General features: G+C 37.0%; 2 protein-coding genes across 12 annotated transcripts in view; both read right to left on the bottom strand.

Moving 5' to 3' along the window:
- The window catches only part of Arb2a (ARB2 cotranscriptional regulator A), a 383,888-nt gene that overhangs the window by 100,207 nt on the left and 256,439 nt on the right, over positions 1-27,242 (bottom strand). The window contains exon 11 of one of the 11 annotated variants that reach the window (XM_070031087.1): positions 9,311-9,694. The exons of the other annotated variants lie outside the window; for them this stretch is intronic. Coding sequence (XP_069887188.1) covers positions 9,651-9,694 — 44 coding nt within the window. The 3' untranslated portion in view covers positions 9,311-9,650. Of the gene's footprint in view, positions 1-9,310; positions 9,695-27,242 lie in introns of those variants that run through there. 11 annotated transcript variants of the gene reach the window in all.
- Pou5f2 (POU domain class 5, transcription factor 2) lies at positions 12,869-15,662 on the bottom strand. The gene has a single exon (XM_070030950.1). The coding sequence runs from the start codon at positions 14,126-14,128 to the stop codon at positions 13,121-13,123; it is 1,008 nt and encodes a 335-aa protein (XP_069887051.1). The 5' UTR covers positions 14,129-15,662; the 3' UTR covers positions 12,869-13,120.

Here is a 27,242-nt window from a genome sequence, read left to right as displayed (position 1 = left end):
AGTTTGCTTATTTATAGGGATCTGTCACAGCTTATTTTATGGACAATAAATAATGTGTGGCTTAAAAAAATCAATAATATATACAATAGTGATGATGACCGGAGACTAAGGTTGTAACATAAACAGTTGGAGGAAAAATGCTCCACTGTAATTCTGTATAGTGTAATCTACCTGCCTACTGCATTAAAAAATTCTTCTTCTTTTAGGTAAAAACTAAAGAAGCGATTACACATGTAAGACTGCAATGGGAAAAGGAAAAGAATGATTAAAAGTTTCATGGCATTTCTCTTGTTTATGTGTTGGTATCATATAATGTAAAGAGGAAAAAAGGCAAAGCCAGCTATCATAAGAAAAGGGTTAACTACATCTTAGGAAAACAAAATGTTATTCCACTTTTAAATTCTTATCCTTTGACTGAAAACATAAACAACAGCCACTAGTGGGCAATTAAATTTGAAGAAGTAGCCCATAAAAAGTGGAATATTTAGTATGTATTAGAATCAGTTACACAGCATCTAATTTAATAGTTAGATTTTAAGTGTTCTTATGATACATGTTAAATATGCCTAACAAATCATAATGCAGCCAAATGACAATTTCAATGTAGTCTGAGGCTGGTAGGAGAAGAACATTAAGGCAAATTAAAGCATAATCTTTCATCTACGTTAAAAGGTTGAAAATCTGCATGCAATTGTAATAAAAACTTTAAAATGAATTTGCCATCCCAAAGTCATCTCACTAGACAGGAAAGAGGAACTTGGCATGTGACCAATAAATTACAAGAGAGCAACACCTCAAGGTTAGAGGGCATTGATGACTTCAACAAATCTCCCCAGCTAAGGCAACAGATTAAGCTGGGGGGATAGGATGCCCTACAACCTTAACCTGCTAATACCTTTAAATTCTTAAGAGTGACCTCTAGTCTGCTCTCTCATATTAGTTGTTAGTTACACTAATTACAGCTTAACTGGTATTGTTGATACCAGTCATTCCCTCCCTTGCTCCCCTCATCTGCCCAAAGACCTGTACAGAAAGGTTATCTCTAATAGCTTCAAATAACTTCAGTGAAATTCTGTTGTGCACATTAGCAGCACTAACCTCCAGTTTTGAATGGGTCTTTTATAGACATCAAAGGAAAGACACTAAAAGCAATGTGTGTTTGTGGATTCTATAAAGGAAGCTGTAAAAGTAAGAACAGCAACTGCTTCTGTGACACAACTTTAGAATGGTGTAAAAAAAGTTAATATATTTTATTTTTTAATGCAAGTTTTAACATAGAGAGGCTGGAGATTTCAACTCCAATGAGCTAGTTATACCTTAAGATGTTAGCAAAGTAATCCCTTCAAAGTTTATGATTTTAGAAAAGGAAAATGAAATTTCTATTATGATTTTAGCACTGTTTTAAGTTCAATATTTACATTAACATAAACCTAAGATTATGTGGAGTTGGGCACAGGATTCCAGTGACAAAGATTCAAATACCATCTGCAAAACTGCAGTAAATTACCTCATAACATTAATCTTTAAACAAGGCACTAAATCAGAACAGAAACATATCAAAGAGATTTGGAGCAAGAGAGCCATAAGTGAAGTATTGAAGATTAATACAAATAGTTTCATATAAAAGAACCTCAGGTTCTCATCATGTTGTTTTGCATTGAATGACACATACGAAATTTCTTCTAAATCTTAAAAGTGTTGGTATATCTAAATGATATATTTTAGAGGATACACACAAGAGAGGAAAATAAAACAGCAAAAACAATAGGAGAATGAAAAAATAACCTAAGGTGTTAGTAAGAAATACCCTGCCTCTTGTACATATGTTTATCTGATTTGGGGAAGGGAAGGGGAATAAAAAAATGGTGAAACAAAGGACAAAGGGTGAATCAATACAACAGTAATACTCACAAGACAATATATTGGAAATGAACTTTATAACTTGGGGGATAGTGGGGGTGGGTGGGAGAAAAATGTACCTTACATACGAAACTGTAACTACTCTGTACATCATCTTGACAATAAAATTAAATTAAAAAAGAAACAAAACAAAGAACATCTGATTTTATAAAATACTTCCATTGGGGAATAATTATTAACACTATAAAAAAACTATGTTTTATGAAAGTGAATCTTTTTTTTTGGGGGGGGGGAAGCCCTGGGGCTTGAACTCAAGGCCTGGGCACTGTCCTTGATCTTCTTTTTCTGCTCAAGGCTAGCACTCTATCACCTGAGCCACAGTGCCACTTCCAGCTTTTACTTTTTATGTGGTACTGAAGAAGTGAACTCAGGGCTTCATGCATGCTAAGCAAGCACTCTAGCAACTAAGCCACATTCCCAGCCCCTGAAAGTGAATCTTAAAACCAATCCTAATGTTCTTAAAAGATATTAAGCAACAGAAATGTGACTGAAACTGTGGAAATAAAAATTTGTAAGAGTCAATTAAAGTGTATGAATCATCAAATCCAAGACAAAATTGATTTTAATATTACTTAATGTGCCACTTAAAAAGGGAATATTGCCAATTCATCTTGATACATGCTTTCTTATCACTGATTGTAACATGTATCCAAAACTTTAGCTAATTAAAATAATCACATAATCAATGAAATTTAATCATTTATAACAGATTGATTTATATTTCAATGTATCTAATGAATAAGTTGCTTTTATGAGAGCCATCTGATTTTGAAATATGGACACTGGATGATATTAAATAACTTAACTGTATATAAAACACTGAAGGGACACTGACAACATATTTTCTACTTTCTCTGGACACAAAGAGGAGCAACAGTAGCTGATGTGTTTTCAATTTGCTTGACTAATGATTGATTTGCAAATATTCCTAGACAAATTATAGATTAGTTGATATTCCTACTTTTTCCAAAAGCAACTTAGGCAGATTATTCATGAAATGATGAACAGAAAAATCAGAATTAGAGGAAAAACAACAAAATCAAAAGATGGCAAAGAATAATACTTTAGTTAGACACAAAATAATTTGTGAAAAATAGAATAGATTCTAAGTTTCTATTGAATAGATTCTATGACAGTCACAGGGTTTCTCAAGTGACACAGGACAACTATGGTAGACATACTAACACCCATCTTTGGGGAAATACAAGTCTTCAACTTCAAGTAGTTTTCATTGGTCTGTTACAAAGCCAAGCCTACTCAGCTCCCTCAGAGAATATGGAAACTGCTTTCTAATCAAATATATTTTCTGCAATATAAAAAGGTAATTAAGCCACTGATTTTGGTACTTGATGCTGTTTATTCTATACCCAACCCTTTTCAGTAGTTCATGATATTTTAATAAATTTAATAATCAACAGGATTTTTTAAAATACAAGTCTAGTGGAGACAAATGATTTGAGAATAAACTAGGGGATCTGCTAAACCACTAATTTCTTCAAGTTTTCAGACTGGTAATGCCAAGACAACTATTGAGAAATTTTATGTGACTTCTAAATTATTTTAGGTTCTGGAAGAAGGGCCTTTAGAACCTTAGAAATTAGTATTGTGGCTTAGGCTATTTGATATATGTATGTCAATATAAGAACTCAACACATGAGGAATCATTAAATGACATCTTAAATAACAGCAGAAATAACAAAAGTACAATTAAACATACTAAATACTACAATTAAACACACTAAAACCATTTTTCTATTGGGTTGTTTGATGTTTTAACTTTTATTTCTGGTAGTACTGGGATTTGGACTTAGGACCTTTTGCTTGCTAAGCAAGTGCTCACTACTTAATCCATGCTCCCAACCCATTTTGCTTTTAGGTTATTTTTTAGATAGGGTCCTGTATTTTTGTCTGGTTGGGTCTTCGTCACAATCTTACTACCTAGGCTTGCAGCACATCTGGCACTGCAGTTGTGTACCACAACTCAGTTTATTTGTAATTATGGAGTTTTTGTAAGTTTTTGCTTGGGCTGGCTTTGAATTGTGATCCTTAATGCATCCTTAAGAGATACATTAGCCAGGTACTTCACCTATAACTTCAACTACTCAAGAGGCTGAGGTATGAGATTTCTAGTTTAAAGCCATCCCAGGAAGGAAAGTCTGTGACACTCATCTCCAATTAACTACACACACACACACACACACACACACACACACACACACACACACACACACACACACACACACACACACACACACACACACACACACACACACACAGCAAGAAGTGGTAGTATGGTTCAAGTAGTAGAGTGCTCAACCTGAACACAAAAACTAGGGATAGCACCCAGACTCTGAATTCCAGCCTGAGGACTGGGGGAGGGACAAAGGAGGGGTATGGTTATGATACCAGCATTCACAAGTGAAGGCCAGCTTAGGCTTCTGTGGAGTTTGAGGTTAGCCCAGGCTAAGACTCTGTCCAAAAGTTAGGAAGGAAGGAAGGAAGGAAGGAAGGAAGGAAGGAAGGAAGGAAGGAAGGAAGGAAGACAATGAAGGAAAAAAAACACAACACACTAATCTCATAATGTTTACATTTAATGTCAATAACATACTTCTAATGCTTTGGAAGGCTCACATATTCTATATTGAAAGGTTATAACTTTTCGGCTTGGTGGCTAGACTTTTTTTAATTTTTAATTTTTTTATTGTGAAAATACTGTACAGAGGGGTTACAATTACATGGGCAAGATAATGAGTACATTTCTTATCACGCATTGTAGCCTCCTCCTTTGTTTCCCCTTCCCAATCCTTCCCATCCCTTCCCATCCACCCCCCGCTCCCCCACCCAATCCTCCCCGCACCAAAGTTGTAAAGTTTGTTTTCGACATAATGACTTGTACATCTCATTGTTGCAATGAGTCTACCTGTATCCCTATTTAAACGATTTGTTTTTCCCCTTCCCCTCCACAAATTATACCGACATCAAATACAGTGAAAGCAGGGGTTATACTGTGGGGGAGGGACATACAAAGCAACAAAGAAATAATCTTATAAATGTGTTAAAAACAATCTCATGAAAGAAAAACAACATTTGAATACATACCTTAGGGTTCATTTCCCTAACATCACCTTATCTGACCTTTTCTGCTTGACTCAGACATATACTAGATATTGCAAATAAGGGAAACCATGGGACCTATGTTTCTTTGGGCCTGCCTTACTTCACTTAATATAATTTTTTCCAAACCTTTCCATTTCCTAACAAATGGGGCAATGCCATTTTTGACTCATATTTGAAGGAACTAATCAAAGCCTAGATTTTCCCTCAAAACAAACTTTCTCATTTCCTTTCCATCCCTAACTTCGATTCTCTTCTTTTCCCTAGTCCTTCTACTTCACTCCTAGTTCATGATTCTCTTCCTTGGAAGGGTCTCATGTGCCTCTGAACTGAGTCACTTGCATTTTACCCTCTGTGGTACTCCTTTGTCCATTCCTCTAACACTGGTCACTTAGTAAAATCCCCTTGTTTTTCTTATCCCTTTCTTCTATCTTGCCTGGGCACTTCCTGGCTACTTCAGAATCTTTTTTTCTGTCTGTAGCCCTTAGAAGATGCTTTTAGATATTTGGTCAATGTGGAAGACATGTAAAGATTATGATTACTGCTTGTGAAAGTGTAAGGAAGTTCTAACAGAAGTTGGTTTGGGGCCAGAACAAGAATGCTTTGGAAATGGTCAGAATTGCTATTATCATTTTGTTTGCCATGTTTGGGAGTACTACTAGTTCAGTATGTAGCTAATATTTTGTACAATAAATTTAAAATATAAATATTAATGTGTATATACACTTGGTTATAAAATAATGTGAGAAAGCCAATCATTATTCATCCATACTTTCATAATTTGTTATCTATTGGGAGGTTAGCAATATAAAAATACACTCAGATAATGTAATAGAATGAATATGTATATTTGTGATTAGGACAGGTAAAGTTTTAGGTATATCTTAGGTCTTTGGGTACATGTGATCAAGATTTATGAGATAGTCTACTGAATATTATTGTCCTCATTCAAACAATGGACAAAAATCAAGACTTGCCTTTTAGTGGGAAGTAGAATTTCTTTTATGGTTTTAACTACAGTATCACTGGATAAACTGTGAGAAAATATTTAATTCTCACAAATTCAAGCACCTTCTGTTTCCTAAATATTGACATTTAGGATATTCAGACACATGTATGTGCTTAGAGAATATTCACCAAATAAATTGTTTACTGCCTAATATAAGAAACCTTAGTTTAAAAGTAAAAAAAATGATACAATAGTTTATGGAATATGCCACTTCTGCAACCTCAAATAAAAAGAATAAAGATTCTTTCATTTCTCATTGAAAAGCATTACATTTTTGTTAGTATTTTATTTAAAATTCCTTGGCTCAGAGACAAAAATTTATGGTGCTAGATTATCTACTTTAATGACATGCCACAGAAGCTACAAACATTCTTTTCTACCCATGGTGTTAGCATGATTGCTTTTTAGCAAAGTAAAAACAACATAATAAATCCATATTTGGTAGGATTTCCCCCCCCCACCTCTCCTCTTTAGTTTAAATCATAACAGTAATACATATTTAGCACGTAAACCAATACCATAAAACATTGGAAATGTGGTGAGCATTTATAATATGTACATGCATTTAATGGCTGATTATTATAGAAACAACAATTTAAAGTTAACATATTAAAAAAAACTTACTTGCTGTCTACTTGCTCTTTGCTAGTTTAGCTTTGCTTTTCTAAAATATGATTCAATCAGAATGAATTAATGACAAGCCACTTGACTGTCCTGTTACATTAGTTTGATGAAATTAGTGGCCCACAAAACTTACCAAAAGGGGCAGAGCTTTCTTAGTAGATTCACATAGCAATTTTTTTTCAGAAAACTTAGGAATTATATTACTATAAAAATATCCCAATTTTTTTTCCTACAGTAATGCTTCTCAACTGAGTTCAATCACTGGGTTGAATTTCTTGTTTCAGAAATGGGTACAAAAAAGCAGATGTTATAATTTTTCAGCAACTGATAGAAGATAGAAGAAAGGGCAATAGGTCCCATGGTTTCCCTTATTTGTAATATCTAGTATATGTATGAGTCAAGCGGAAAAGGCCAGATAATGTGATGTCAGGAAAATGAACCCTTAGATATGTATTTTAATGTTTTTTTCTTTCATGCATGTGTTTCTAACGCATTTATAAGATTATCTCTTTGTTGCTTTGTATGTCCCTCCCCCACAGTATAACCCCTGCTTTCACTATATTTGATGTCAGTATAACTTGTGGAGGAGATGGGGAAATACCAGTTGTTTAAGGATACAGGTGGACCTGTTGCAACAATGAGAAGTACAAGTTGTCATGTCCAAAACGAGCTTTACAACGTCGGTGCGGGGGAGGGGGGAAGGGGAGGGAAGGAGAAGGATTGGGATTGGGGGGGAGGGGGGAGGCTGGGAAGGGATGTGAAGGGTAAACACAGGAGGAGGCTGCAATGCTTGGTAAGAAATGTATGCATTATCCTGCCCATGTAATTGTAACTCCTCTGTACAGTATGTTCACAAATAAAATAAAATTAAATTTTTTAAAAAAAGGGGAGAAACAGACAGATAGAGATAAAGTGAGGGGGAGGGGAAGAGTTTTCTTAAAATTTTCCTGAGATGGGATTGAGGTGGTAGTTGATTGGCAGAATGCAAGTGCACATTTAACATGCCAGTCCCTTAGTTTAATCACCAGCAAAACACATTTACATTGATATACACACATTTTTCTGAAAGTTACATGACTGGATTGGCAATATTATCTATATAAGTGACTGAAAGAAAGACTAGAGATCTGGGGCTACTTGAACATTAGCTATAATAGTCCTTTTTCCTTTGTATCACACTTTCTCTTATTTAATTGTTTTGTAGAAAAAATAAACAACTCTACTTGCCTTCCTATAACCAACTCCAAAAGAGACCTATATTTTGTTTGTATCAGTAGTGATAGTTATTAGGGTTAAATTGTGCCTGCAAAATTTATGTTGAATTCCTAGCTATTAGTACCTTAGAATGTTATCTTATTTGAAGATAGGGTCTTTATATAGATAAAATGGTAAAAGGAAAACATCAGGGTGGGCTAGACACTAGGTATACCACAGGCTGGTATTTATGAAAAGGAGACATATGGACACACATGCATAGAGAGAAAGTGATGTAAAGGAACACAGAAGATGGCTATCTGCAAGCCAAGGAGAACATGCCTTTTTCTCCCAAAGCTTTCATAAAGAACCAACTTTCAGTCTCTTAAAACAATGTGACAGTAGCTTATTTTTTTTTCCCAATTACCGAATTGGTACTTTGATTGCTAACCCTTGGTGTAAGCTGATATAGTAGGCTTTAGATAACCTAAGTAGGATTGATATTTGTGCTAATCAGCTTTCCATGTCTGTAACAAATTGAGAGAAACAACTTATAATTTGACACATAATAGCACATAATTTTGAAGATGATGATCAGGTGAGCCTATTGCTTTAGGGCTTTGGTGAAGTAGCATATCATGATAGAGCATATGGTAAAGCAAAGTTGCTCTTCATGGCCAGAAGGCAAGCAGAGGAAAAGGAAAGGTTTCGGCCCTCACTATCCCTTCCATGGCATGCCTTCGATGACCAGATTTCTTCCTCCTAGGTCCCACCTCCTCAAGGCTCTACCACCTTTCAGTACTGCCAAGCCACGGATTAATCCTTTAAGGCATATTTGATATGACTTTGTCCACCTTCGAATATCACTTCCCAATATCAAATATTAAGTTTTCTGGCAATTGAGACTAAAGGTTCTACTATTTTTCTGTTCTTTGATTTATTCAGTTTGGCTACACACTGCTAAGCATCTTCCCCTAGGGAAACAAAAAAGCGGTCAGTGAATTTATAAGTAAGCATAGAAAGGGAATAATAACAGCATGTGAATAAAGTTATTACTTCCTATGTAAATGAGAAGTCCTCATGCAGTGGACCACTCAGTAGAAAAAGTCCAAAAGAAGTAATTCATTCAAAGTGACAGAGATAGTAGGGACTAGGATCTACAAATAAGTGCCTCTCTTCTTTCTAGGCCTTGGCTAGGTAGGTGTAGGTGTCTCAGGTTTATCATTTTAAAAAATCAGTTGATGTTGTCAGAGGCAATACTTATATAAGAAGGCCATAAATAGAAATATAAAAAACATCATCCCAACTACCATATCTTATGATTATAACTTATAGGTTGTCAACACATGTTTATTTACTTAATGTCTACATGTTGCCATTGCATCTTAGTACCAAGGACACTACCTGCTATACAGAATACTTTTATTATTTGTTAAATGGATCTACAGGAAATATTGAAATTTAGCTAAAATTTTAGGTAGGATGTAATTTCTTCACAAAAATATATATGCTGACATCTTATAGTTAGTTCCCAGTGTCTCAGAGTGTGGCTATTTTTAGAGATAGTATCTGTAGAAGCAAGTAATCGAAAAATGAAGTCATTAGGGTGGGCTGCACTAATCTGGCATCCTTAGATGTGGAAATGTGAACACAACCACAAGCAGGAAGAAGACAATATGAACGAAGAAGCAGGGGAAGAAAGCCATGTTCAAGTAGAAGAGAGTGGAATGTATGCTTCCCTCACTACACCTTGACCTCAGATATCCAGCCTCTAGACCTGGGTGAAACTTCATTTATTGTTTGAGGAACCTCTTCTCTGGTCCTTTGGTTGTCCTAGAAAACAAGCCATGTTACAATTCTCTCAATTAGAACGGTTTATGTTAGGCATTTGACTGCTCGATCAATAATATTCAATGTATTAAAGTGATTCCAGGAGCTGTAGCATCCTTTCTAAAATGAGAAAAAACAGTTTTCTTATATACCTCCCTGGACACTGCACCTGCTTCTAAAAGAGAGGCATAGAAACTGACCCTACCTTCCAACTTAGAGATCCATTATTTCACCGATATTCATTTGGTTTCTTCAAAAAATGACACACAGGGAAGATCCTACAGTATAAAAATCAGGACTCCCATATTTTCAAACACATTCTAAAATTGGGAAATAAACATTCAGAAACACAAAAATGGTTTGGATTATATTATATCCTAAATATTGGCTAACCAAACAGAGGTATATAAACACACTTATTGTAATTGTAAATTCCCATATTGTGCAGGAAAATAGACATATGGCAGGTGTCTTCACTTACTAAGCTACACTACAGCTCTTTAACATTAATGGGCATCTGATTTTTTTAAAATCCTAAAATAAGTTTTAGCAATGTCTTCTAGCTTATCTGTTTCAGTACGTCTCTGTTGAGAGCACTGTCTTCCTTTTATAAAATTACAAGTGTAACTAAAAGTGAAAAGCTTAGACTTTCTGAAATACTGCTTTACAATGAGAAATTTCTATTTTTTAAGGCCTTCCTTTAAAAAATATTCCTTGGATTTTTTTTTGGGGGGGGGTTGTAAACTCATGCAGAAAAAATTCTAAAAAAGATCACTGAGAGCTGGGTGTCAGCGGCTCACACTCTTAGTTCTAGTTAATCAGGAGGCTGAGATCTGAGGATCACAGTTGGAAGTAAGCCTGGACAGTAAAATATGTGAGACTCTTATCTCCAATTAGCTACAAAAAAGCCAGAAGTGAAACCATGGCTTAAGTGATGGAGTGCTAGCCTTTAACAAGAAAGCTCAGGGACAGCACCCAGGCCCTAAATTCAAACCCCAGTACCCAAACACACACACACACACACACACACACACACACACACACACACACACACACACACACACACACACACACAAGTAAATAATTAAATTGCCAACAATACCAATAGATAGATTTAAACTTTCAAAAGTAGCTGGTGGCTTACACTTCTAATCCTAGCTACTCAAGAGTCTGAGATCTGAGGATAATGGTTCAAAGCCAACCCTGGTCAAGAAAGTTTGTGAGACTCTTATCCCCAATAAACCAGAGCTCTCCTATGACCCAGCAATCATACTTTTGAGTACTTACCTAAACGATCACAAACAAGCTTTGGTTATACCAAAGCTACCAGCACAAGCATGTTTATCACACCATTATTCACCATAGCTAAGATATGGAACCAACCCCGGTGCTCCTCAGTAGATGAATGGATCAAGAAAATGTGGTATATATATATATATATATATATATTATATAAAATATGATATATATATATATATATATAATGGAATTCTATGCCTCCATCAGAATGAATAACATTGCTCCTTTTGTTAGGAAATGGAAAGACTTGGAAAAAATTATATTAAGTGAAGTAAGCCAGGCCCAAAGAAACATAGGTCCTGTGGTTTGCAATGACTAGTACATGTCTAGGACAAGCAGAGAAGGTCAAAGGTTATGTACATATGACCATATGAGATGATGTTAAATGAAATGTACCCCAAGCCAGGGACACAAGTGGTTTTTTTTCTTTCTTGCTATTATTTTTAATGTACTTATAATTCACTCTGTGATTCTTTGGTTTCTTTTGTATGTTCTTCCCCAGTATAACCCCTGTTTTTACTGTATTTGATTCCGGTGTTCTGCATCATATATATATATATATATATTTGTAACTTTTTTGTGGAGGGGGGTAAGGCAAAGGATATAGCGGAATGCTTAAATAGGAATGCAGGTTGACCCAGTATGACAATGAAATGTACAGGACACTCTGTTGAAAACAAACATTACAATGTGGGGGGGGGGAGGAGTTGGGAAGGTGGAGAGGGAAGGGATGAGAGGGGAAAAACAAAGGAGGAAGTAACAATGCTCGATAGGACATGTACTCATTATCCTACTCATATAACTGTAACCCCTCTGTACAGTATTTTTACAATAAAAATATATATGGAAAAAAGTACTAAAAAGGTTAATAAGCTGTTTTCATTTAGAAATCTACTTTGCAACATGCATATATACAAACATATTATTTTGATTATACTCTAAAAAGGGTTCAAGGTTTTCTGGTTAAGAATACATGCCTCCTTACATAAAGGAAAATTTTGGTAAAGAAATATTCTCAAATGATGATGGTGCAGCCACCCAGAAGTTGAGAAAGAGCTGCAGAGCTACCCGACATTGCAAGCCCACTCTGTTTCTACACATTTGCAGAGGTTGCAGAGCTGCAAGAGCAGCCTGAGTCAGTGCCTCTTATGAGTGCTCATAGCACCACCTCAGGTGTTCATTATGGCTTCTGACTGCAGAAATGCCCTCCACAGGTCAGCCAGATGGACAGTCTAGGAAAGAAAGGAATGGGGTTGGTGTTGCTGAATTTTAGTGGGAGAAACCATAGTTAAGTGGTGAATCACTCAGCTTGTAATGATAAGCAATTGAGGGGTGACTCAATGTTCACAGCTTATGGGTATCCTCAGTGACCTAAGACAAGAAGAAAACGTCTCTCTGCACACTCCTTCCCATCCCATTCTCAAGCCTTCTCCAAGGATTAAATTATCTAAGATTTTCTGTTTGAACAAAATTCTGCTTAAAAAAAAAGAAGTATACTATTTTTCCATGACTTTAGTTTCCACTCAATATTGTGTTTGCAGGGGAAAAAAAGTTTACAATTGTTTCCTAATGACCACAAGTAACAACTGACACTTTTTCTTGGCAGGTCATGGGGCTTGAACTCAGGGCCTGGGCACTGTTCTTGAGCTTTTGTGATCAAGGCTAAAGTTCTACCACTGAGCCACCGCTCTGCTTCTGGTTTTCTGTTGGTTAACTGGAGATAAAGAGTATCCCACACTTTCCTGCCTGGGCTGGCTTGGAACTGGAATCCTCAGATCTCAGCTTCTTGAGTAGCTAGGATTACAGGCGTGAGCCACTAGCCTCCAGCTAAAACGGACACATTTTCATTGAATAAAAAATAGCACACCCCACAAAATATCAAAACTGTGTATACTTTAATATGCCTTAATGTCAATGCTAGAGAAAAACAGAAAACAACAACAAAATCAACAAAATTCAACATCTCCCTCAAGTTTTCTTTGTAAGTCCCAACCTCATTCCTCCCACCCCCCCAAGAATGCTTAACTTTAGACAGCGAATGGAGTCCCTAAAAGCTGAAATGAACCCCAGGGATGCTTCCCTTCTCCTCTTCTCTGAGTACCCGCCTACCCCTATCTCAGGGCAGACCCCTCAGCTTGAAAGCCTGGGGAGGCCCAGTATAGTGGCTGGGGCAGAGAGAAGGGTTCCTTCTGCAGGAAAGTGAGTAGAGGAGTACAGGGGTGTAAGGCAGGAACCCCCATAGTGGTGGAAATCAAAATGGAACCCGGGGGCCAGGGGAAAGCACATCGGTGGTCCCGGCAAAGGAGGCCTGGCTGCCCCCACATTCTCCCTCAGGGAGACATCAGTGGTTGGCCAACTGCCCATCTGGCTCCGGTTGTAGAACCAAACTTGGACCAGGTCCTTCTGCAGTCGTAGGTGGCCAGCAATGCGGCTGATCTGCTGGGGTGTGGGCTTCGGGCACTGCAGGAAGAGTTTCTCCAGGTTGATTCCGATCCGTCTCTCCCGGCTGGCCCGTCTCCGCTTCCGCCCCTGCTGTAGAATCATATCCATTTTGCATAAGCCTAGAAGGTTCTTCTCATCCACTTCCTCTAGCCACATCTTCAGCAGCGGTCGCAGCTTCCACATGTTGGCCAGGCTGAGCTGCTGGGCCTCGAACCGGCATATGGTTGTCTGGCTGAGGACCTTCCCAAACATAGCTCCCACGGCGAACCCCACGTCGGCCTGCGAGTACCCCAGGGTCAGCCTCTTCTGCCTCAGCTCTTTGGCCAGCTGCTCCATCTCTTTCTCTATGGCCGAGACGTCCTCTGGCACCGCCAGCTTTGGGATGCACCGCAGGGCGATGTAGGGTCCCAGGCAGGTGCCCTCGGGGCGGCTTCGGAACCATGCCCCAGCCTCAGCAGCTCCGCGGGGTGCGATCTCGCCCAGGAACTCGTAAGGTGGGGGGCCAAGAGGCAGGCCCCACACCTCGGGGCCTCGGCAGATGCTAGGCCCCATCCCCGGCCGCACCACCAGCCTGCCAGGGGTGGCCGGGGTGCTCAGCCAGGTTGGAGTGTCAACCCGCAGAGGCACTGTCCCTCCGGGGACACCCCCACCGCTGCCTGGAAGGGGATAGACGTTTGAGGGCCTGAGTCCGGCCATGGGGCAGGGCGACCCCCCAGCCAGAGTCTGGTACGAACTGATGGCTCTCGAGGAGGCTTCGGAACAGCCGCCAGCCTCGCCCTCGAGCCCCGCCCCCCAGCCGCTGGAGACGGCCCTGCAAGCCGGAGCTGCGGGTCAAGGGTGTTAGTGTTGTGTGGTCTGGAGGAAATCTTGCACACTTGCACTGGTGACAACCAGGGTCTTCAGGGTGAAGAGAGGGCTCACTCCTCACGGCCGTTGCTTTCAACTCCCACTAAGGTGTAGGCATGGCTGCGAACACCTCTTAATTCATTACCTGTCTATCTTCATAGACAAAACAGTGCCAACAGCCCGTCCCAGGGTGCACATCCTCACTTGCTGTGCCTAAGCTCCCTAGGCCTAACCCAGCCACCCTAGCTTGAATTTCGAGCTAACATCAGTTTGCTGTCTCACATTCTATCCCCACCCCCACACTATGTCACCGACATTGACAGGACAGTTTCTCAACTCAGTAAGTCTTTCTTTTCCTTCCTTCCCTCCTTCCTTCCTTCCTTCCTTCCTTCCTTCCTTCCTTCCTTCCTTCCTTCCTTCCTTCCTTCTCTTTTGTTCTTCTCTTTCTTTCTTCTTTCCTTCTTTCCTTTCTTTCTTTTCTTCCCTCCTTCCTCCTCTTTCTTTGTCTTTCTTTCCTTGTGTTCTCTCCCTCCCTCCCTCCTACTTCGTAGAATATCTAATGTCTACTCTTATATACAGGCTCTCCTAAAACATCTGAATTCTGCTATCTCCACCCTACATTCATTCTATCTATTTCAGTTATGCTTCTCCTCTGAATTATCACAACAACATAGTTGGCCTCTTGGCCTTTTCTTTTAGGTTCATCTTGCATACTGATAGAGATAACTTTCCAAAAACTAGACCAAATCTTGTCCAAAGGCAATCCAACCCAACAAAAAATAATCAATGTAATTGTCTTCTTACTAGCTAGTAATTGACAATGGGGCATTCACATTCTTGAGCATAGTATACATAGCATTTCTCCACTGGGCTTCTTCCCTGCTATCGACCATGCATCATCCTTCCATCTTACCTCGTGCTCCTAAGAAGATATGTCATGTTTTTAATACCCATTATGCCTTTGTCCATGATATTCTGTCAGCCTGAAATGGCCTCCCTGTTTTTGGCCTCATAATTTCATTTCAGAGTTCTGTTCAAATATTCTCTTCTTAGACAGAGAATACCCTATTTAAACTGCATCCCTTGTTTCTCATTCTTTATCTACTTTATTTTTGGTTTGATATGTATCACTATCTAAAATATGTTTGTCTGTCTTTCTGTCAGGGGGGCAGGGATTTGTCTAGTTCAATACTATGTCTGTCATGCTGTAAGTTTCTTTTGGGGTGGGGGCTTGAACTCAGGGCCTGGGGACTGACCCTAGGTTCTTTTGCTCAAGCGTGCTCTACCACTTTAAGCCACAGCTATACTTCCATTTTTCTGGTGGCTAATTGGAAATAAGAGTCTAATGGACTTTTTCCTGACCAGGCTGGCTTTGAACTGTGATCTTCATATCTCAGCCTCCTGAGTAGCTAAGATTACATGTGTAAGCCAGTAGCGCCTGGCTGTCTTAAGTTTTTACTATAACATTATTAGTAATAATGTTAGTAATAATAAATATCAGTAATTATTTTATGTCTATCTTTTCAAGAAGGGTGTAGGAATTATAAAACTCATAACATAATAGAATCTTGATGAATACATGCTGAATGAATGATAACCATTATGATTTTGAGTGTAAAAATCATTTAATTCAGGCTTAACACTGAGAAATGACCTTCCCCAGTGCCTTTCATCTCATCTCTTCTATAGAACAAGGTCCTTATGTGTGTTTTCTTAGATGAATTTTTCCTAGATGAGGGTAGTAACTTAAGACTAAATTATATTTAACACTATAGGCAACAAGTTTGTAGAGACGGCCTTGGAGAAGGAGGAAGAATCAGGAAATTAACTGCTGTCACCCCAGGCTGAGATTTGATTTGTTGGTAGTATATGTATTTACTGCAACTTTTGTTAGAATTTGTGCTGGGTAAAGGCTAAGTCTTCAGCATCTAGACTATATCTGGTATGTAATATAAAATCAAGAAATATTCATTGAATGTTGAATAATAATGAGTCTTTGAACAAGTAATGGAGCAAGATTTCCTGTTAGTCTTGACATAGATTAAATGATGATGTCTATAAGAACCATATAATATACAGGATTTCAATTAGTAATAATTTCGTGGGTCCCTATTTTTTCTATTCAGCTTTTTAAAATCACAATGCAACCAGTGCTTTATGATTAACTTGTGTGCTCTCAGATAAGGCTTTTATTGTTGGTCAAATCTTGTCTGTCACTGTGTATATCACCTAGTTTAGTCATAAGCCTGCCACAAGAAAAGCTCATATTCTTAAAGTCTTGATATCATCTTAAAAGTATACTTAATATGCTACAGAAGAGGGACAAGCTAGGAATATGAGCAGGAGTATACTGAGGTGGAATAGAAACAGAGATCAGAGGAGGAAAGCTGATAGGGATGTCCAGGACAAACAGCACTACTAGGATGAGGGAGTTTGCAAGACTTATCCATCACCTTCAACAAACATAGGGACTTCTTAGTGATTAGATTACAATGTTAGAATTGGGTCAGTTTTACCCATAGGGAATTACTAAGTACAGATAAGAAACACCTGATCCCAGGCCTCTATGAATTTATAATCTAAATGAGAGAGAAGAGTATCTGTCAGGAGGGCAACTATACTTATCAAAGAGTTGTTCAGAGATTCTTATTACTAGGATCTTTGGGATTAGTAGATTTCAGAAGTTATTTTAGGTAGAAATATTAGGTAGAGAATATTAACTAGAATTTGTATTATTAAGTTCTTTTGAAATATCTCCTATTCTAGGGAAGTAAAAGTCACCTTTCAGGTGGATATTACAGATAACACTTACATTATGTATTACTGTTAGCACATTGCTTTGCAGATTTCAGTCTCTCGAATAGCTGGGATTATAGGTGTGAGCCACTGGTGACTGGCTCAGGATGTGATGTTTTAAGTTAATGTCAGTTATTGTTACTTGTCAGCTATTTCATTGGCCAGGAAAGTATTTTGGATTCATTTTTCCAAACTCATCTCTCCTAAGCTGCTTATACTTCTGAAACAGGAAGACAGTGCTTTGTTCAAGTGTATATGAGAGACCCCAGATAAACTTTAAAAAAATGTAATTAAAAGCTGGGTGTCAATGGGTCAAATCTGTAATTCTAACTATCAAGGAGGCTGAGATCTGAGGACGCAGTTCAAAGCCAGCTGAGACCCTAATCTCCAAATGAACAAGCAAAAAGCCAGAATTGGATCTGTGACTCAAATGGTTGTGTGTTAGCCTTGAGCACAGAAGCTCAGGGGCAGCAACCAGGCTCTAAGTTCAAGCCCCAGGACTAGCACCAAAAAACAAAACAAAACAAAACAAAAACAGTAATTAAATCAACAGAGAGAACGGGAAGATCTGAGAATGATGCATGAGCCAAACATAAAAAGCAAGGTAGACCAGATGATCCTGACCTTTATTGTCCTCTGCAGGTGTCTTAGGCAAGTTAGGTCTGACCAGGCATCAGGACAACAGACATCATAGCAACACAGGACCCCAAAAACTGAGTCAGTCAAGAAGCAAGACAAAGGCAAAGGCAAGAGACTAGATTCAGGCATTCATCACTAGGAAGTCTTTTGCATCTAAAAGTAAAGTCAGGAATCCAGGAAAACTCTGGCAGCTAAGTATAATAAGGAAAGATGCCTCCCCTGTCACAGTGAGAGAATTAACACCACACATTTTAGCTAGTTCTTCACTGAGAACTACCTCAAAGTACATCCAAATGATCAAATCGTCAATTCTTTTTGTAGAATTTTAAGTACTAAATGTATAGGGGAAAATGGAATAGAAGGATAAATTATGCAGTTAAGAAAACTAATAAATTACATAAAATAAGACATTTAAGTTGTTGCAACAGAAAAAGTGAATGAAATAGATATAATAACTCAGTGGGTTTATTTATTGCTCTTTGGGACAATTTCCATTCTATATAACAGTAACACTTATCTGCATAGGGACCAATGGAGGATAACTTGGGTAAAAGCTCGCTATTTGTGAATAACATCACGCAAGGGGCTTTTACTTCTATGAAATATGTAGAAAAGGCTGGAATATAGTAATGTTGCTAACCCAGATTTGCCTTGATTCTTGTTCAAAAGATAGACTTTTTATTGTCTTTTTAATATTAAAGAATGCTGTGATGCAACTGTTGCTTAGAAATGTGCTCAAGATAAAAATATGAAAAACCACCAAAAAGAGACAATACAGAGATTCACAAGACACATATAAAAGCACTTCATTTCATTTTGTACATTTGAGAAATTCATGAGATACAAGCTTCTGGTGCTATACTTTATATGCACTACTGAAAGATCATAGTGAAACCCCTTTGGACAATTAACATTCACTAAACAAAAATAAATGAAGGATAGAAAATAGGTCCTGTTTGGGAAAGGATTGCTAGTAGCAACAAGGGGGGGTGAATGGAGAAGGTGAAGGGGCACAATCAAATTACTTTATCTACATATGGGAAAATAGGACAATAAAGCTTGTTGAGAATGCTTTGGGAAGGAGGAAGGGGAGATGAGGGACAATGACGGGATATAAAATATATGGACATGTTAAAGTGAAAGTCCCTTGTACAACTATTTAGTGCTAATAAATGTGTAATAAATAATGAGCAGAAAAACCCTGCAATCCTCACCGGAAGTCATAATGAGTTTGAGCTGTCTGTATAAAACTGGAAGAACAGTTGAGATAAACAGTGCTGAGTAGAAAGGAACTATGGTGATGAGCCAGATGCATCACATGTCACATATAAAGTTTGAAGGTTCTTATTATGCCAAACAGGATCAAAACAAACTTTTTAGCTAAATTTTCCCTTGTTACAGAAGAAGAGTTTTTTAAGGATACTCTGGTGTTGATTATGATAGGAAATGTACTCATACCTTACTTATGTAACTCATGTACTCTGTACAGTATCTTTACAATAAACAAAAAAATTAAAAAAGAACCAAAAAGAAAATGCTATAAAAATAAAAAAGATTGTGGCTGGGAAAGTGGCTCAGGGGTAGAGTGCTTGCCTTATATGCATGGGGCCCTGGGTTTGATTCCCCAGCACCACATGAGTAGAAAAAGCCAAAAGTGGCGCTGTGGCTCAAGTGGTAGAGGGCTAGCCTCGAGCTGAAGAGCTGAGGGATAGCGCCCAGGCCTAGAATTAAGGCCCCAGAACCACCACCACCAACAACAACAAAATGAATAAAAAAAAAGTTTTTTTTCCTCAAAAAAGATTTCAATTTTATTGAAATTTTTTTGTATTATTAGTTCTATTAATCTCTTTAAGAATCTATGGAAGTTGGGGGCTGGGAAGGTGGCTCAGTGGTAGAGCGCTTGCCTTGCATGCATGAGGCCCTGGGTTCGATTCCTCAGCACCACATAAGCAAAAAGAAAAAAAGCTGGAAGTGGTGTTGTGGCTCAAGTGGTAGAGCGCTAGCCTTGAGCTGAAGAGCTGAGGGACAGTGTCCAGGCCCAGAGTTCAGGCCCCATGACCGGACCAAAAAAAAAAAAAAAGAATCTATGAAAGTCAAATAGTCATTCATGGCAGCCTCCCCCTTTTTAAAATGAATTCTTACTTTAGTTAACAATAAAACAGTAATGACCATGGGAATTCAAGATGTAACACAGACTAAAAATTGTAAGCAATATTGTTCTAAACTTGTAAATTAAAAAAACATGATAAATCATTATGGTAGTTCTTTTCTTTAATCCCAGAATTTAGGAGGTGGAGGCAGGAGGATAGTGAGTAGGATGCTAGCTTATTATACAGAAAGACCTATCTTGAAACAAACAAACAAACAAACAAAAACTCCACCCAAACTAACCAAACAAAAAGTGAACTTCCTTCCAGTCACTTCACTTTGATTCTAGAATTTTAAAGAAAACGATCCAGTTGTCAGCCTCTCTTTTGGACTAGACTTTTGCTCAAATCAAACTAACTGGCTCCAGTCCACAAGCTTGATCTTCCAACAGCCTTTTTCCTCATTCTATGTGTACAGAAGACATCAGCTTGATGAAAGTCTTGTCTTCTCAGAACTCCGGAAAACAATGTTATCAAACCAACTGTGACTAGAAAACTAAAAGCAAGATTTGTATTTTCACTATTTAATATCACTTTTACTGTTTTTGAACATTCAACTGGCTCAAGAAGTAGAAAAGTACAGAAAATAAGAAATGCACAGCATTTTTATTTACCTTGTTGACAATCAAGGAATCGTGGCTGAGTGTTAATTGGTCAACTTCAAGCTAGAATTTTGTATTTTACTTGAATGAAATTGTTTGTAATAATTTCAATTCAAGAAATACATAGTTCTTTGATTGACAGAAGTTTAGATGATACATAGGGCAGAAAACAATGAATTTAAAGTTTCTTAGCAAAAAGCACACCTGGGCAGGTATCAATTTTGAAAGGAAGGCAATGCATTAAAGAGCTGATAGGCTTTTGGGTGCTGAGGAGAGTATGTTAGAAAAGGATATTAGCAGGAAGAAGAATAAAAGAGAAAGGACATAGAATCAAATTTAAGTGGAGGACTGAGGAAAAGGAAGAACTAGGGCAGAATACTGAAGAACAGTAAAAAGAGTTTAAATATTGTACTGCTGTAGAAGATTTACCAGAAAGCTTGGAGAAAAATTCTACAAGACATGACTAGAATTAGAACAGAGATAACCTAAAACCATAGTGAACAAGAGAGAAATGACAAAAAGTTTCTGAGTTCTCAGATCCTGAAAAGCAGTGAACATTTTTTAAAATTTTAATAAGTTTTTTTATTCTGAAAATACTGTACAGAGGGGTTACAGTTACATGAGCACGGTAATGAGTACATTTCTTATCAAGCATTGTTGCCTCCTCCTTTGTTTTTCTCCTACCACCCCTTCCCTCCCACCTCCACAACTACACTCTCCCCTACCCCGGATCACCCCGCCCCCCAGCCAAAATTGTAAAGTTGTGTTTTCAACATAGTGTCTTCTATATCTCATTGTTGCAATAGGTGAACCTGTATCCCTATTTAAACATTTTGTTTTTTTCCCTTCCCCAAATTATACCAACATCAAATACAGTGAAAACAGGGGTCATACTATGGGTGAGGGACATACAAAGCAACAAAAAAAATTACATGGTACCTTATAAATCCATTAGAAACAACAGCAAGAAAGAAAAAACCACTTGTGTCCCTATCTTGGGATTCGTTTCGCTTAACTTCATCTTATCTGGTCATATGTATATAGCCAAGCCCAAAGAAACATAGGTCTCATGGTTTCCCTTATTTGCAATAACTAGTATATGTCTGGGACAAATAGAAAAGGTCAAAAGCTATATACATATGACCAGATAAGAAGAAGTTAAGCGCAGTGAACCATTTTTTAAAAAAATTATGGAATTTATCTTGCTGGACAAAATAATTGCTAATAATGCAATATAAAATATAGAGTATTTATGAAATATATTTATAAAAACATATATTTATAATTTTTGTTTACAAAATTGATATATATGTATAATGTAAAATAACCACATAGACTGAAATTATGAAAAGTGATTACAATAATCAAACAGGAAAAATTAATGATTGTTCTATGACATTTAAAATCTGTTTAATATGCTAAACATTGTCTTCATATCAACTAAAAATGAATAGATGAGTGAAAAAGTGAAACTACTTTATTTAGAATACTGTAATTTAAAACATCTGAACACTAAGAATTGAAGTGCTTTCTTTTATAAACGAAGTAGGTTGAACAGTGCTTGATATCTTCTTGTCATATATATATGATATATATAATATATATATCATATATATATATAATATATATATAATATATATATAATATATAATATATGGTTTAAGAATATCTTCTCTAAGCTTGGGCAAAAGTATCCCTTATCCCTTTTCATACAGACATTCAAATTCCATTTGAACTTTTCATTCCTTTGCTTAACTCAATTTCTTTTGGTTAAATATCTCGTCCCATCATCTATTTTAATAAAATAGAAGACAATGCTATGTGTGAAGTGACAACAGGAATGAAGTGAGCAACTCAACAAATATGGTAAGATGTGTTGTCATTACTAGTAACCATGCTGTGTGCCTGCTATTTATTTTATTTATTTATTTTTCTTTATTGTGCTGGTCCTGCCTGGGGTTTGACACAGGGCCTGTGCCCTATCCTTGAGCTACTGTTGCTCAAGGTTAGTACTCTACCACTTGAGCACAACGTCTGGCTTTTTCTGAGTAGTTTATGGACTTTTCGTTTGGTGCTGGCTTTGAAGCATGATCCTCAGACCTCAACCTCCTGAGTAGTTAGGATTAGAGGTGGGAGCCACCAAAGTCTGGCAGTGTCTGTTATTTACGTAGACCTTGGGAACCAAAGGGCTAGTAGTAAAGATTTTGTGTTTAATGTAGTGACTTCCTGTTACTATTCTGTTATGGCTAAAATTGCAAAATTTTGGAGGGAGGGGAAGGAAACTATTGTTAAGCAAACTATGGTGATTGAAATTGTTTTTCATCATAATTGTAGTAAGTGTAGTTTTTGAGTATTATCCATAAGTCAGGTACTATTTTCTGAATCCAATATGGATTACTTCATTTAATTTTGAGACCTGGTAGTATTGCCTCATTTTATACTCTGGAATGGAGAATAGCAATTACCCACAGTCATGATAAATCTAAAGCGTTCTCTCTCTCTCTCTCTCTCTCTCTCTCTCTCTCTCTCTCTCTCTCTCTCTCTCTCTCTGTCTCTCTCTCTCTCTCTCTGTCTCTGTCTCTCTTGTCAGAACTGGGGATTGAACTCAGGGCCTGGGCACTGTCTCTGAGCTTCTTTTGCTCAAGGCTAGCATTCTATCACTTGAGTCACAGCACCACTTCTGGCTTTTTCTGTTTATGTGGTACTGAGGAATCGAACCAGGTTTTCATGCATGCTAGGCAAACACTCTACCATTAAGCTACATTCCCAGACCCCAAAATTCTTCTTAATGAAGACTGGCTTAATACTACTAAAAAGCTTGAAATGAAAAGTAAAATACATTTGGAATGTATATCAAGATAAAACTTCAGATTCTTAGCCAGGCATTGGGGACTCATGCCTGTAATCTGAACTGCTCAGGAGGCTGTGATCTGAGGACTACACTTAAAGGCAGCCCAGGCAGGAAAGCCCATGAGACTCCTATCTCCAATTAACCACCAGAGAACCAGAAGTAGCACTGTGGCTCAAAGTGGTAGAGCACTCGCTTTGATCAAAAGAGCTCAGGGATAAGGCCCAGGCCCAGAGTGTTCAAGCCTCACCCCCCCCAAAAAAAAAATCAAGAAACAAAAAGCCCTTTCAGATTCTCACAATAATATGGAAGGAGGATGTACATGTACAGAAGAAGTACTTAATCTTAGATGCTTCAGGATACCATCAGTCAGCAGGGTGCCGGTGAAAGAAGAATTACTCTTGGATCGCAAAGTTATTCATAACCATTACTCCTCTCCTCAACAACCTCACTTCCCATTTCAATAATCATCATCATCTTTGCAAAGAGTGGGCTTTTTGAGGGGTAAGAGTCATATCTAATATTCTTTATAACCATAGGATTAAACTTAGTACATAGTATATATTAGGCATTCAATAAATCATTGCAGAAATGAAAGGATATATATTCACAGTTTCTTACCTAAGAGAATCAAGAATAGCTCAAATTTAGGTCAGACACTACAATTACCAATTTTGGGGGGGAAAGAAAGATTATTAACTGATTATTGGTAAATAAATCAGCATTTCTTTAAAATTTAAATTTTGCTGCTTGATTTTACTGCTTGACTTTGTTTCTGAAGAAAGGAAAACCAAAAAAATCTGAAGAATTATTTTTTTTCTAGAAGTACTATAAAAATCTATATTGGTATGTTTATGGAAGGCTTCCTTGTCACTCTAAAATTCAAACTGAGTGGCTCCAATTTCACATAAAACCACTTTCCCACTTTTTGGTTATATTTATCACTTGTATATGTGGCCTTACATTCACAATGTCTTATTTTAAATTTAATCACATTCCTTCTGGAAACTAAGCAGGAAAGGTCTGACTACTATACTACAAAAGTTATACTATACTACAAAAAAGACAAGTTTCTTTGAAATTATTTGTTTAAAATAACTGCAAGTTAAAATTTCAGATTTTTCACATTATCTTTGAATACTAGCAAACAATATGTTATTGTATCTTCAAAACTGAGTTTAAGTTATTAGAAAATCTCACTGAGATTTTTTTCATGTATCACTCATTGTTGTAGAAAGCTAAAATGATGTATCTTTCTTGCCCAAGTACGTTTTCAACTAACTTTTCTATGGAACTTTGGAAATTAAGAAATCATTTAACCCAAACAAATGCTGTCAAAGATTGTGTCATATTGTTATCCATCATTTCTCTGTGATATATGCATATACAATATCTAGCTGATATATGCATTTTTCCTGTCTTGGTACACTATACTGAATTAGTTGAGAGAGATTTGTATAAAAGAGACATACTAGACAGGGACAAATACAAAGTCTTAAAGAATATTTAAACATCAGCTATCAATTAAGTCAAATTTTCATATCTACAAACTTGAAGTCTTACTCTAGCAAATTATCTCTCAAAATACAACTATTTTTCCTTTTGCAAAGGACTTTATTTTTAAGAAATATAACAAAACAAAGCTAAAAATTATACTCCTGCTTTTAACATGCTGATAATAAACTCAGAACATCTTGGGATTTTATAAAGAGAAAATATTTGCACTATATATAGTACCTAATGTTGACTTTGAAATTCCACTTTTGTAACTAAGAAAGTTCATTTTAGATACTCTGAGTCACCCCAAGAAAGCAATGTTGTTTCTCTGAGGAGGTTGTTTGGGGAGTATTTTTTTCCCAACAGCCATATTATTATTGGTGATTTTTTTTGTTACAAGACAGCAGCAGCGAAGATGCATATGAGAACAAATAAGGAATGTGTGAGTGAGAGCAGACAGACCATGGGAATGAAGAGAAGCACACAGATCACACGGAAGGAGAAATGGAAAGTAACTGGACCCAGGCACAGTTAGGTAGAGGTGGACAGAGACACGTGGGCTGGAGAAATGTGACTGCAGGAGTTGACAGGACCAAAAGTCTCTAGGTGCAGGAGACTGGATGCCAAACCTAACTTACTTTTCTCACCATTATAGAGCTGGCATTTAAGAGCAATACAGCATTGCTACAAGTACAGTAAAAGTAATAGTTTTCCCACATTAATTCATAATTCATTTTTAAAATTTATTATTTATTTAAGATTCATTATTTATTTCAAAGCATTCCAAAAATAATTAATTTTTTCTAATCTTTAAGGAGAAGAGTTAGTTCAGTAAAAGGAGAGTTGCCACCTCTACTGCCAAATTCTTAGAAGGATTTTTCACAAATTGGTTCAGAAAGCTGTAAAAAACATGGTGGCTATTTTTAATGTTTTTAAGTGAGAGTTCTGGAGCGAGATTGCTTATATTCACTGTGATTACTAGGAAAACTAAAAAGAGTAAAAAGCATATAACAATACTGGACACAATTAACTATAAGTAACCAAGGACAATGTTAGTGTTCTACATAGATGAAAATTTTATTTAGATAGGTTATCTTAAATGAGTCTCTAGTCAATTGTCTCCCCAGAATTACTGATTCCAGTTATTTAAATTTCACTAAGAATACAGAATTTTTGGTAGCCAACTTAAAGAATACTCATCTATCATATGATAATTATAGGGTAGCCCAAAACAACAAATAGGGAAGTCAAACTAATAGATTAAAAACTGCAAGACTAATTTTTACAGAAATGAACAAAAACATCCTGAATAGTTACTTAGTTAATGAAAATATCACTTAAATGATTAGAATATATCCTTTGAATGTAAAAAGAAATACTATAATTCTTTGTTTTCTTTTGTGTGTGTTGGGCTTAAATTTAGGGCCTCCTGTTCTTGCTTGGTTTCTAGCTCACAGCTAGTGCTATACCACTTGATTCATGTCCAGTGTTTTGCTCGTTAACCAGAAATGGAGTCTTGCAGGCTAAAAACTTTGATCCTCTAGGTCTCAGCCTCCTCAGTAACTAGGATTAAAGGTGTGAGACACACATTCCTGGCTGTAAAATGCTACAGTATATATACAGTGGTATAGTATCATATGTTAATATGTTTTGAAATTTAAAGTCTATTTACATGACAAAGTACAGGTTTTTCAATACCTAATTATTTTAAGCTATATCTAAAAACTCAACTTGTCTATACATTCTGAATGTATTTCGGGGCACTTATTGTTGATATTTCATTGCTATTGTTTGAAGGAAGTGACTATTCACTAACAAAGAAGTGATATAACTTCATAGAGAAAATTCTTCAAGAAGTATTTTCATCAGAAAAGTGAAGTGATAATTTAGCAAATATTCAGGAAGTACAGTCAGTAATAATGGTCAAGCTGAGTTATTTAAACAAAGGAAAATTAGGGTTGTATCAGCAGGTTGTCTATAATTCAAATTTACCTAGAGATTGCTAACATTCCACTTCATGTTCTGGTGAGGAAATGGGGTTTGGCAGTCAGGTTTATGTTATCAACAGTCTCCTCCTTCATCCAAATCAAGAAAGGCCCATCTAAATATAGTATTTGTTTCAAGTTTAATTTATAACCAATAAAACATATATTTGTTCTTTTTTCTTTTCAACTGTCTCCTTTTTTTTTTTTTTTTTAAACATTAACTGTTACCTTTGTAATCTCCAGGTGCAGATCATACATTCTGGGTAGGTTGAAATCATAGCCTGTCTTTCAATAGATGCAGAAAAAGCATTCGACAAGATCCAACACCCCTTTATGATGAAGGTTTTGGAAAAATTAGGAATCCATGGAACATTCCTCAACACAATAAAGGCTGTATATGACAAACCTACAGCCAGCATTATACTCAATGGTGAAAAACTAAAGCCATTT

Source organism: Dipodomys merriami, unplaced genomic scaffold, assembly GCF_024711535.1.
Source record: "Dipodomys merriami isolate MVZ:Mamm:240054 unplaced genomic scaffold, mDipMer1.0.p SCAF_20, whole genome shotgun sequence".
NCBI lineage: Eukaryota > Metazoa > Chordata > Mammalia > Rodentia > Heteromyidae > Dipodomys > Dipodomys merriami.
Note: the sequence above shows the minus strand (reverse complement) of the source record. Positions and strands in the feature narration are given on the sequence as shown.